Below are 12,715 nucleotides of genomic sequence, written 5' to 3' on the forward strand. Positions count from 1 at the left end.
ATCATGGACCCAGTGACTGATATCAATGATATATTTTTTAATTCATACATTTTCTTTTTAGCTACGACTGGTGAACGTGTAATGCTGTTAATGGGAAAAACTGGCTCCCGCCCCCGCTGGGTCCGATGACATCATCATATTCTAGAACCTGCAACTCAGCAATAGATATGTGGTCATGTTTGAAACAGTTAAGGGGGAAAACAATGTAAACTTTCTCTAATTATTCAAAAACAAATGCTGAAACATGAACATAGTTTTCTACTAAATAAAGATACAAAGACATGGAGAGGAGAAGTGGTTCAACAGATACCATAAATACATAAATAACGGTGAATGCTAACATGATGCTTCATGTTAGCATCGTGCTAATGCTAACACTCGCTACCGCTAGCTATGACTGCCGTTTTTTCGCTTCTACTGAACAATCTGCTGTGAAAAAGTATCCATTTGGACCCGATTTAGACTTGACTTTTTCTATGTGTGATAAATAAGTTCATATTCCACCAGAAAATGACTAAAAAGAGTGAAAAATTGTGCTTCCCAAAAGATTCGAGATGCCGTCTGTATCTATGCTGCTCTGATGGAGCTGAGCATAACATAAAGTACACGTGTCCAAAACGATATAAAAATTACAACAATATAAAAAAATTATATCGCGATAATGATATGCGATACGATTTGGTCCACCCCTAACATATATAAAAAAATATATATAATATATATAAATATATAATATATATATATATATATATATATATATATATATATATATATATATATATATATATATATATCAGTACCAGCTTACAACGCATTAGATAATCTTCCAAATGCTTTATTTATTGTGATAACCTTTGACCTGGGTAAACTCATGTAGTGGCTCAGAGGTACCCGTGCCACAGTTTGAGAAACAATGACTTATACTTCCAACTGCTTCTTCAGACTGCCCTTCGCCGAGCTCAATCTTTCATCTACTACATTCTCCTTCAAAGTGCGAGACTTGTTGTGCGGCTTCAAATGGAACATCAAAGCCTTGGCCATTTCCTTGCAGTTCCTGGGCGTGCAGTTCAAGCCTTCATAACACTGGCAGGTAAAGCCCCTGCTGAGAGCCTTCAGATCTGACAAAGTCGGTTTCCCCAGCGCAATGTATCCCGTTTGGAGACGCAGGATCCTGAACGAGTCCGGGCTGAGGTGGAGGTACAGCTGGGAGTTGTAGTTTTTGCGCACGCAGCGTCCATTCCCTCGACAGAGGAAGAGGCTGCACATCTGGGCCGCCGTGGTGACGTTGGTGATGTACGGGTTGAGAGTGGATTTGAGGTAGGCAGAGAGGGCCCCACAAGACGCCTAAAAGTTTAACAGAGGGAAAAGGAATGGCAATGTTGAGATGTCGGTGGCACCTTGTGTTCATTTCACTCCGGTTCTGTCAATAGAGTCATCAGCGTAAGCTCAAAGACTAAAGCTGCACAGTGCATTTCTAAACCTAAGAGTTACATCCTAGAGATTTTCTGATTTGTGTTACTTGTATACAGTTCTGTGAGGGATGTCATATTGATAAGTTTTTGGTATAGTGACAATGGCTCTTAACCCCCACCTGAACCAAGCTAATTTTCTCCAGTTCGGTATTGCTGGGCTGCAGGTTCTAGAATATGATGATGTCATTGGACCCAACGGGGGCAGGAGCCAGTTTTTCCTATTAACAGCATTACACTTCACAAGTCGTAGCTAAAAAGAAAATATATGAATTTAAAAAATATCATTAATATCAGTCACTGGGTCCATGATCTCTGTGTACAAGACCAAAAATTTCCTCAAAAACAATTTTTCCTCTATTTAATAGTATAGGCCTTTAGAATGATGTGATGTCACCTGCAACCCAGCATTTACCCAAATCTAAAAGCTTGTCTGGAGAGCGACAGTGTAACACCTCATTTTAAAGCGAAGACCTACAACAATGATAGTAACTTTTAACAATAATAATAATATATGGTTATATATTGGTTTTATATAGCGTTTTTTTGGACACTCAAAGACGCTTTAATAGGCATTATTCATTCACTCCATACTTGGTGTTGGTAAGCTACTATTATAGCCACAGCTGCCCTGGGGTAGAGTGATGGAAGCGAGGCAACGACTCTGCGCCATCTGCCCGTCCGACCACCACCAACCACTCACTTGCTCACTACATTCACCCAGGCTTCCTGGTGTTCCCAAAAGGTTTCCCATCCAAGTACCGACCAGGCTCGGGCAGAGAGAAGGTGGTCTGACCACAAACTTTTCTTTCACGTTGTCGCCGCATTTTTGTCACATTTTCGGAACTTTTTTTTGTCACGTTTTTGTCATGTTTTTTTTCTTTCTGTTTTTGTTGCTTTTTTTTTTTTTTTTACTTTTGTGTCGCATTTTTATCGCATTTCGCTTTCGTCTAGTTTTTGTTACATTTTGTCACATTGTCGTTCTTTTACGGGGTATATTTGCGTTTTCGTCATGTTTTTGTAGCGTTTTCGTCGTGCTTTGTTGTGTTTTGTCACGTTTTGTTGTTGTTTTTTCACTTTTGTATTGCAATTGTACTTTTACTTTAGTACTATGCAACTTTTGAAGCAAACAAAAAATAAAAATGTCAATATTTGTGTATATTTGACCTTGTAGTGACTCAGTGGCTTTATGAGTGCAGCACGGCACATTTTCTTTCATTAAAGTGAACATTCATGAACATTCATTAAACATTCATTAAAGTATTTAGATGTTTAATTCAGGGATGAAGTCCTCCATGAACCAAAACATCCGCAATTTTCGCCGGATGTTTTGGTGAATGGTAGGTAACAGCTGATGCATCCAGGCCTCTAACTTGGTTTTATAAAATGGCCCGTTTATGGGCATTGTTTTGATCATAGGATTTTAATAAACTTTTTATCAAATATGAAAACGTAAAATGCCTACCAAGCCAAAGAACGTGACGACATTGCAATCGCTCGTATATGTGATCATGTTTGAGAAGTCATGATTTAGTAATGCATGAATGCATCATGAAGTCATGCATGAGCTCATGTACCATTATTATAGAGTATTACCGTTATTTTTTTTTCACTTTTAAAAGTTGCATGCTGCAGCTTTAAGTAAAAAAAATACAGATACATTTACTTTTACTTAAGCACATGTTGATCTTGTATCTGTACTTCTACTTAAGTATCGAGTACTTCTTCCACCACTGTGTAAAATAAATGTAGTCTTATTGTGAGCATGATGCTGCTTTATCACTCACTTCTATCTCCGTAAGCCGTTTGTGAAAGTCCCTATCAACACGCTCATCTCGTCTGCTTAACTAATGCAGGCCTGTAGCAGCAAACATAATCCCCGGCTCTGAGCCTTTGTAAGCCACTGACAGACTCTGTATCATCCCTAATGAGTGTGACCCGCGTCACATGTCGCATCGCTCCACGGGGGGTTTGCGCGGTGCTCGGTTACCTGGTCGCTGTAGTCCGCGCTGGCCCCCCACAGGACTGCCCCGGACGCCCCGACGGAGGCGCTCTCTCCGATGGTCCGCACCAAATCCCCCTGTGGGCAAATGTATAGGACTGTCTGTATGTAAACACACTGCCCTGGAGGATGCAGATCAACATGAATGAGGGAGAAGAAAGCCACACACTTTTTCTATTTGTATCATCTGCTCGATCATAAACGATAAAACAGGTGGTATTACAAACCTACCAAAGGGCTGAGAAAATGCTTGGTAAATGTTTTTGTATTCCCTTCAACTTTCCTAAATATAAAATTTGTACGTTCATAAAAGAGTACAAATAGATCCTCCATCTATTTGTACCTGGTGTCAAGAGTTTACCGGTGCCTGTGTAAGGGATAATGAACGATGAGGTGTCCATTATCAGAAATAACTGGACGGAGGACGGTTGCTTCCGCGGAGTCCAGTTATTCTGATACCATGGTCCCGCCAACTGAAACTGTGCATTGGGGCCTGTTTGATATTTTTTTGTTGAGTTTTACATGAAAGTAGTTCCAGCTCAGTTGTTTATCTTTACTATGGAAAAAACAAGGTGTACATAGTCACTTTTAATGGAAACCTTCCAGCCAATCAGAATCGAGTATTCACCCAGACCAGCTAACCGTTAGCATTAGCCAGATGCTAACATGTAGCATCATGTTAGCATTCTCCGTTATTTATGTATTTATGGTCTGTTGAACCACTTTGCTCCTCTTCATGTCTTTGTATCTTTATTTAGTAGAAAACTATATTCGGTTAGCTAGCGCTAGCTACTACTGCCGTTTTTTCACTTCTACAGAACAATCTGCTTTGAGAAAATATCCATATGGGCCCGATTTACACTTGACTTTATTTGTATGTGATAAATAAGTTCAAATTCCACCAGAAAATGGCTATAAAGAGTGAAAATTGTGTTTCCCAAAAGATTCTATTTTCCCCCTCGGTGAAGCTACGCCCCCTTCTATGACGAGATGCCGTCTGTATCTATGGTAGAAGAAAAGTTAAACTGTAAACAACTTTTGTAAAGTGAAAATATCACAAACTGCAGCACGGTAGCACAGCGGTTAGTGCTCTCGCTTCACAGCTAGAAGGTCCAGGGTTCGTTTCCCACCAGGACGGGGCCTTTCTGTGTGGAGTTTGCATGTTCTCCCTGTGTCTGCGTAGGTTTCCTCCGGGTACTCCGGTTTCCCCTACCACTAAAAACATGCACAATAGGCCAGGATGAATGTTGTGTGTGAGTGAATGTATGGAGGTGGTCAGAGGGACTGTTGGTGCAGACGTGTGCAGTCGCGACAGCGCTTCTGTCAGTCACCCCCAGGGGAAACTGAAGCTACAAACGTAGTTTCCCACCACCGAGTATGGAATGAATGTACAATTGTCTCATGTAAAGCGCTTTGTGACTACGTCTGTGAAAGGTGCTATATAAATAAAGATCTTCTTCAAACTGCAGCTTCATGTTTGATAAGTCAGGGGTAGGTTTTACATAAGTTCTGTGAACTTCAACCTACTCCTTTTGAGTGCGCAAATGCTCTCCTTTTCCTGTTAAAACATACGTGTATGTTTTCACAGGAAAAGGAGAGCATTTTTGTTTGCTGCTCAAATAAACGAATAAAACTCATTCATTGTCTCCCTTAAAAAGTAGGTGATTCTGAACCTGAGTGAGGTGAGAAGAGCGGATAACCATTACACTCTAAGGTGACCCAGAGCGAGCTGTTGTTTCACCGAGAAACCAAACTCCTCCAAAATTTAGGCCCCGGGGCAGAAAGAGAGACCCATCCAATCACTCAAGAGTGGGGTCTATGACTAATTCATTCTTTGAGATGCACTGGGCCTCCACACAAAAGTCTATTCCAGTATTTCAATTCAAAATGGAAGCATCAGATGTATTTGTACAGTAGATAATGTCAGTCTGTTTCATGATATAGAGCCAGTCCATGTGGCACATATCAGATGAACGCCTGTGGCCATGACGCACAAGCAAATCAGCATTTAAATAGCTTTGGCCTCATTTACCTGACTGAGGAAGCGTCTGCTCTGGTCCACGTAGACGGGGCGGGTGTACGCAAACACAGGTGCAGCTGGGCCATCGCGGGACGGGGCAGACACTCTGAGCGCCTCCAGCACACGACCCCTCACCATCAGGGCCGCTTTAGGGCTGTCCGCCAGGGATGACTGAGGGGTGGGAGGGGAAAATAAACACTGAATATGGAAAACGTATTGGAGATCAAAAAGATTTTAGGCCTCAAGGAGTGTATTATGTTGTATGAATGTAATGCACACATGTATTTAGTCAGGTTATAAGTGATATTATTTGAGCAAATGGTTAAAAATAATCAAATATGACTGAGAAAGGACTACAGGAGCATCAACATCTTAAGCCCCGCCTTAACCAAGTGCGTTTTGGCATAATCATTGTTAATTATCATGACCGCGGGGTTCCTTTTTAATAAAAATAGGTATATACTGTATGTAAAATTATGGCTAGTGATCATAGTCTAGACGGCCAGCATTCGAAATAGCTGGTGTGTATTAGTGTACACATTTTCAATGCAAATGTAATATGCAAATGTAAGTTGCTCTAAGGGGAAACAACTATTATGATTGTGTGTGTGTTTGGTCCTCACAATATCGTAATTACAAGAACACACACAGTTTGAGTTTTTCACTAACAGAGTGAGAACATTTTTGTAAAGTGGGGACATTTTGGATGGTGCTCACTTATTTGAAGCGCTGTTTGAGGGTCAAGATGGGGTTTTAGGGTTAGGGTTAGAATTGGGTTAAGATTAGGGTTGAGGATAGGATTAGGACTAGGGGTTTAGGGTTCAGGGTTAGGGTCTGGGTAATACATTATGTCTATGAGTGTCCTCACTAAGATAGCAGTACAAGATTGTGTGTGTGTGTGTGTGTGTGTGTATGTGTGTCCTCGTACTTACTTCTTTGTGAGGACCCGTTTGCGTTTTTAACCAACAGAATGAGGACATTTTTGTAAAGTGAGGACATTTTGGGTGGTCCTCACTTATTTGAAGGACTGTTTGAGGGTCACGATGTGGTTTTAGGGTTAGGGTTAGAATTGGGTGTAGGTTAGGTTTAAGGCTTGGGTCAAGGTTAGGGTTAAGGTTCGGGGCTCTAACCTTAGGGTTAGGGTCGGTAATACATTATGCCTATGAGTGTCCTCACTAAGATAGAAGTACAAGATTCTGTGTGTGTGTGTGTTCTTGTACTTATGACATTGTGAGGATCAGTTTGAGTTTTTAACCAACAGAGGACATTTTTGTAAAGTGAGGACATTTTGGGCGATTCTCACTTATTTGAAGGACTTGAGGGTCAAGATATGATATTAGTGTTAGAATTGTTAATTATTATGACCCAGGGGTTCCTTTTTAACAAAAATAGAAATATACTGTATGTAAAATTATGGCTAGTGATCATAGTCTAGACGCCCAGCATTAGAAATAGCTGGTGTGTATTAGTGTACACATTTTCAATGCAAATGTAATATGCAAATGTAAGTTACTCTAAGGGGAAACGACTATTATGATTGTGTGTGTGTTTGGTCCTCACAATATCGTAATTACAAGAACACACATAGAGTTAGAATTGGGTTTAGGTTAGGTTTAGGGCTAGGGTCAAGGTTAGGGTTAAGGTTCGGGGCTCTAACCTTAGGGTTAGCGTCTGGGTAATACATTTGCCTATGAGTGTCCTCACTAAGATAGAAGTACAAGATTGTGTGTGTGGGTGTGTGTGTGTTCTTGTACTTACGACATTGTGAGGATCAGTTTGAGTTTTTAACCAACAGAGTGAGGACATTTTTGTAAAGTAAGGACATTCTCACTTATTTGAAGGACTGTTTGAGGGTCAAGATATGGTTTTCGGATTAGAATTGGGTTAAGATGAGGGTTAGGGTAAGGATTAAGGTTAGGTTTGGGGTTTGGGCTTATGGTTCAGGGTTGGGTAATACATTATGTCTATGAGTGTCGTCACTAAGATAGAAGTACAAGATCGTATGTGTGTGTGTGTTACCTGCAGATAGACAGAAGGAAACAGGGCCGTGCTGGAGTCCCACAGCCACTGCAGCTGATCATTCTGCCTCCTGACCTCCTCAGAGCATGTCCCTGTGAACTGTGAGTCATGCCAGTTATAGTTGTAGCAGTTTGGAAACAGATAGAATCCCCACAAGTAATTGGGCCTCATTGCTTTCCCCATGGCCAACATCTCTGACATCCAACTCTTGGCTGCCACCTGCTGGAGACGAAATATATTAAAGCGTCTGTTGGGGGCGAACCTGAAACTCGTAGATAAACCTGCCGTGCCTGAAATTGATGCTTTGCTTTGTCAGTGGCCTGTCGCTGCGTCAGGTAGTGGTTTGTCTTCAGTACGTGAGCCAAAGATAAAGTCTGGTAAATTTTCTTGGTTCCCCAGTTTCTCTCCCACAGGGGGCGCCATGACTCCCAGTCGATCACAGCCAGGCCTTTTGTTTCCCTGAATGTACAAAGAAAGTAGCAAATAAACAATACTTACTTAATACTTACTTAAATGATAGATTAGTAGTCCAGCATCTAATTTATGACTATTTTTTCTCCCCGTTTCTTAGGCAATAAAGAAAAAAAGATCACAAAGCAGTCATCTAGTCCGGGTTGTTTGTTTGGGGTGAGCATATTTCGCTGCTTCCAAGATGAGACCAAATGTGGCACACACCTTGATGACTGATAGCTTACACAAAATTTTCTTCAGTTCAGCTTTACCCAAATCTAAAAGCTTCTTGACTGGAGATTACAGCCTATAGGCCAGTGTAGCGTCTCATTTGAAAGCTAAGACCCATAAAACTGATCTAAACGTATCCTTTTCCTTGCGTTGCCGCATTGTCACTTTTTTCACATTCTTTTTCACCTCATTTATTGTGGCTTTGTCATTGCATTTTCGTCACATTTTTGTTGCTCCTTTATTGCCTTTTTTTTTTAGACATTTTTAATAGAATATAAAAACTTTATTGTCTACCATGATGTGATGGCAGAAACTTTCACGCTCACACATTCAGGTACATTTGCCCGCAGCAAATATAATAAAATACATAATAAGTACAATATAAAATCTGATCATAGACACAGCAGTAGCAGATTAACCTCATCGAAAGAAAAAGGAAACGGAACAGACTGAGCGACATTAGGCGATAACTTATTCAGCTCATGGCAAAGGGCAAAAAAGACTTTCTGTATTTTCTAGGCAAAAGGAAGTCTGTAAATCTGCCGTGATGGAAGGAGCTCGAAGTGATGGGGCAGTGGACGACTATTGTCATCTGTGATCTTGCATAATGCTCAGACAAATTGGTTTGTTTGGTTTTACTGCCCTGTTTAACAACTCTGCCAAGTTTAGCTTTGTTCTTGACAGTTAATGGCCAAACCGAGAGACTAATATCAGAGCACTCTCAATTAAGCTCTTATAAACCCTTGTTAAGATGTGGTCACTGACTTCAAGACCTCTCAGCTGACGCAGCAGGAAAAGCCTTCACTGTGCTTTCTTGTAAATGCAGTCAACATGTTCATTAAATGTGAAGCACTTCCATCGCTGTGTTGTGTCTTCCATGTTTTATTCTTGTTTTTATCGTTATTTTTGACGCTCTGTTCAAGAAGCTTTTAGATTTGAGTAATGCCAAACTGGAGAAAATGTACTCAGTTCAGGCGAGGGTTAAGAGGTTTAAAAAAAAGTAAAAACACACTATACAGATAAAAAAAAACAATAACATTGAGTTTGGCAGATGAATGAAGTACGCAAGGGGTACGCGAGAAAATAAAAAAAAAAAGGTTGGGAACCACTGCTGTATAAAACAGAGCCCAGTACAGTGTTTTCTTAGGTGAAATTATAACAAAGATGGACTTCCTGTGTTATTAAAGGAATATTTCAGGATTTTTGACAAAGGGCCTCATTTCCTAGTTTTCCAGAGTGTTGTTGATATCTGGAGATATATGTATTTTTAATTTATGCAGTCCTTAAATTTGAAGAGTTTAGTGGTGCTAGGCTAGTGCTAGGCTAGTGCATGTCTATGGTAACTAGTAGCCTGCATTAAAAACAGTCTGACCCAAGCACAGTGCACTTGAGGCAAATCACTTATAACACCAGACTACTGATATACATGTCTGTGTTGACTGAATCGTTTTTGAGATATAACCATTTTGCATTTAAAAGAACTTATATTTGAGCAGCATCAGCTTCCTGGTTGTAGCTACGCAGCGGCGGAGTGATCTGCTTGGTTACCGGATCTACAGTAGTTTGCGGCCGCCATTACTACACGTGGAATTCACAAAGGAGCTTTCTACAAATCAGATATGGCAACGTTTGGAGGACGACCCCATGATTTTGAAGAGGGTTTTAATGCAAGCTACTAGTTACCATAGACATGCACTAGCCTAGCACTAGCCTAGCACCACTAAACTCTTCAAATATAAGAACTGCATGAAATAAATAAAAAATATATACCTCCAGAAATCAGCAACACTCTGGAGCACTAGGAAATGAGGCCCTATGTCCCTTTAAGATTACATGAATGCAATCATACAACCATGTACTGTTGTATCCTCCAACATTGTGTTGTTTAAATGGCAATGACAATAAAGCGTTGATTGATTAAATCTAGTTACTTTGAAGGGATGTAGTAGCTGATGTCTGCTTGGGCTTTCTTCATGCTGGCTTTGAGGTCCCCCCTTTGAGGAATGCCTCCATTGTGCTGTTGTCCTTTGTTTACATCCACATGAGGATAAAGGCCCAATCTGTCCCTGTAAAACAGAGACAGGAACTGACCGGGGACCTACAGCCAAAGCAGAAACAGTATTACAATTTGTATTATTGTCTCGGTAACATTTATTCATCTGCTTTTGTCTCTTGTGAAATGGGTGACTGGAGACTTTGCCATAAACTACAACTATTGAAGTGCATGTGGCACATGTTTTGCTAAAGCATAGGTAACGCAATTATATTTAAGATTTTGCTGAAGATTTGTATCCAGTTTTCTTCAGTTTGACCATTTTTGTGATGTTCATGGTGTCACTTCCTTATTGGACACTGACAGGAAGTGACATAGAAGAAGGTAAACCATTTTAAACTGTTGCCGTGCCGACCATGTTAAATCAATGGGAAATGAATGAGTTTGTTTTGTTTGTTTGTGTGTACACTTTATGGAATGTTACCTTCTTCTATACAGACGGCATTGTGTCATAGAAGGGGGCGTGGCCTCATCGAAGGGGAAAACAGATTTTTTTTTTCACTAGCCTAATTTTTTCACTCATTTTATCCATTTTCTGGTGCAATATGAACTTACTTATCACATACAAATAAAGTCAAGTTGGGTCCATATGGTTGTTAATTCACAGCAGATTGTTCAGTAGAAGTGAAAAAACGGCAGTCATAGCCAGCGCTAGCTAGTGTTAGCTTTAGCATGATGCTAACATGAAGCATCATTCTATGTTTTTTATGTATTTATGGGCTGTTGAACCACTTTGCTCCTCTCCAGGTCTATTTTTTTATTTAGTAGAAAACTATATTCATAATTCAGCGTTTGTTTAAGTAGTTTTTGAATAACTAGAGAAAGTTTAGATTTTTCTCTTAACTGTTTTCATATAAGGGCGATTGTGTAGATACAGACGGCATCTCTGGAATGGCCCTTATATGGTTATGTTTGAAAACAGTTAAGGGGGAAAACAATTTTGAAAAAACAAAAAACAAAACGTTCTCTAATTATTCAAAAACTACTTTAACAAATGATCCTACATGTTAGCATCGTGCTAATGCTAACGCCAGCTAGCGCCTGCTATGACTGCTGTTTTTTCACTTCTACTGAACAATCTGCTGTGAGAAAATATCCATATGGGCCCGATTTACACTTGACTTTATTTGTATGGCATTTTAAACCAACCCTAACCCTGAATAAGTTCATATTCCACCAGAAAATGGCGGAAGATTCTATTTTCCCCCTTGGTGAAGCCACGCCCCCTTCTATGACGAGATGCCGTCTGTATCACTTCCTGTCTTAAAAATTCAAATAAATAATAATAACGTTTTGGCAACTGATGTTATCCATATAAACAAGTCATGTTTTCAAAAGCATTAAAACCTGTCATACACTTTAAGTTATTGTAGTGGAATAATTTATTATCATACCACATAATGCATACTTTAATTGAAATAGATTTGTCCATCGAAAACAATGATGTGCAATGGGGAAATCACAGTATTAACCCTGCTGATTTTGTTCAATGGCACAAGTTTAATTGTTCTTAAATTGTTCTTGTTTTTAAATGCCTTATTGCCTTTGTTCTTCTTACCTTAGCTGGGGTAGCCACTCCTCTAAACGGCGATGTGTCCAGTAGGATGTTGTGCCTTCTGCAAACCAGATCTGGGATGTTCCAGGTGACAATGAAAGGCTGGTCTTCAAACAGAGGGCTTTTAGTGCGGGGGGGACGTGAGGCTTGCTGGGGAAAATAACTATAATATGATGCCGAAATTGGTGATTTAAGCTTATTAGAGGGAGATGAAGATGAAGCGGATGTGTGTACATGTTTTAAAGCTTTGGAATCTCCTGGGACGATTTCATTGAAAGAGGGCACGGGAAAAGCCGGGTATGAATGAGGATCGTGGTTTGTAAATTCTGAAAAAGCTGGGAGTTTCTTAAAAGTAAATGGAAATTGAGGAAGAACCGAGGAAGAGAGGTTGACCCGTTGTGGGGACATGCTTTGGGGAGATTTCAGAGCCGTCAATGCAAGCACAGGGAAGAAATACAAAGTTAGGGACGTGTATAAAGACAAAGAGGAAGGTGGGAAAGATGCGTTAATAATTGGGCAGCCTCGATTATGCGATACTTGAACCATCCTTTCACCTGCTCCCTAAGACAAACACAAACAGAATCACATCTACAGTTGAGTAAACAAGCAAAATATCCTCTTTTATATTATAATAAAACAATGAACAAACTTACCTTTACATGCCATTACTGGGAAGTCAAATGCACTGCTGAACACATGAGATCCAGTGTCTTAAAGAGGACAAGATACAGTGGTGCTGCAGGAAAACACTGCTCGCGATATTAGTTTGGGAGAAAAAAAAAAGTTTGTGACGCTAAGCCAAGTTTGTCTTGGAGCCAAGTGAAGAGGAACACTTGGGTGTGAGGTTAGGCAGCGTGCACCAAGGAGGCTGACATGGGGAGACTGTTCACGGGCACCTGTCTCCACCTGGGATAAA

General features: G+C 40.3%; 1 protein-coding gene across 1 annotated transcript; it reads right to left on the reverse strand.

Annotated features, from left to right (window-relative positions):
• Nucleotides 1-918: 918 nt before the first annotated feature.
• LOC306959932 (hyaluronidase PH-20-like) lies at nt 919-12,465 on the reverse strand (the record flags this gene model as incomplete). Its single annotated transcript, XM_079552187.1, has 8 exons — nt 919-1,344; nt 3,460-3,549; nt 5,504-5,662; nt 7,511-7,729; nt 7,801-7,969; nt 10,123-10,289; nt 11,803-11,906; nt 12,453-12,465. The coding sequence occupies 8 exons, from the start codon at nt 12,463-12,465 to the stop codon at nt 919-921; spliced, it is 1,347 nt and encodes a 448-aa protein (XP_079408313.1).
• Nucleotides 12,466-12,715: the final 250 nt, after the last annotated feature.

The sequence above is a fragment of the Gobius niger genome (assembly GCF_951799975.1).
Source record: "Gobius niger genome assembly, chromosome: 2".
NCBI lineage: Eukaryota > Metazoa > Chordata > Actinopteri > Gobiiformes > Gobiidae > Gobius > Gobius niger.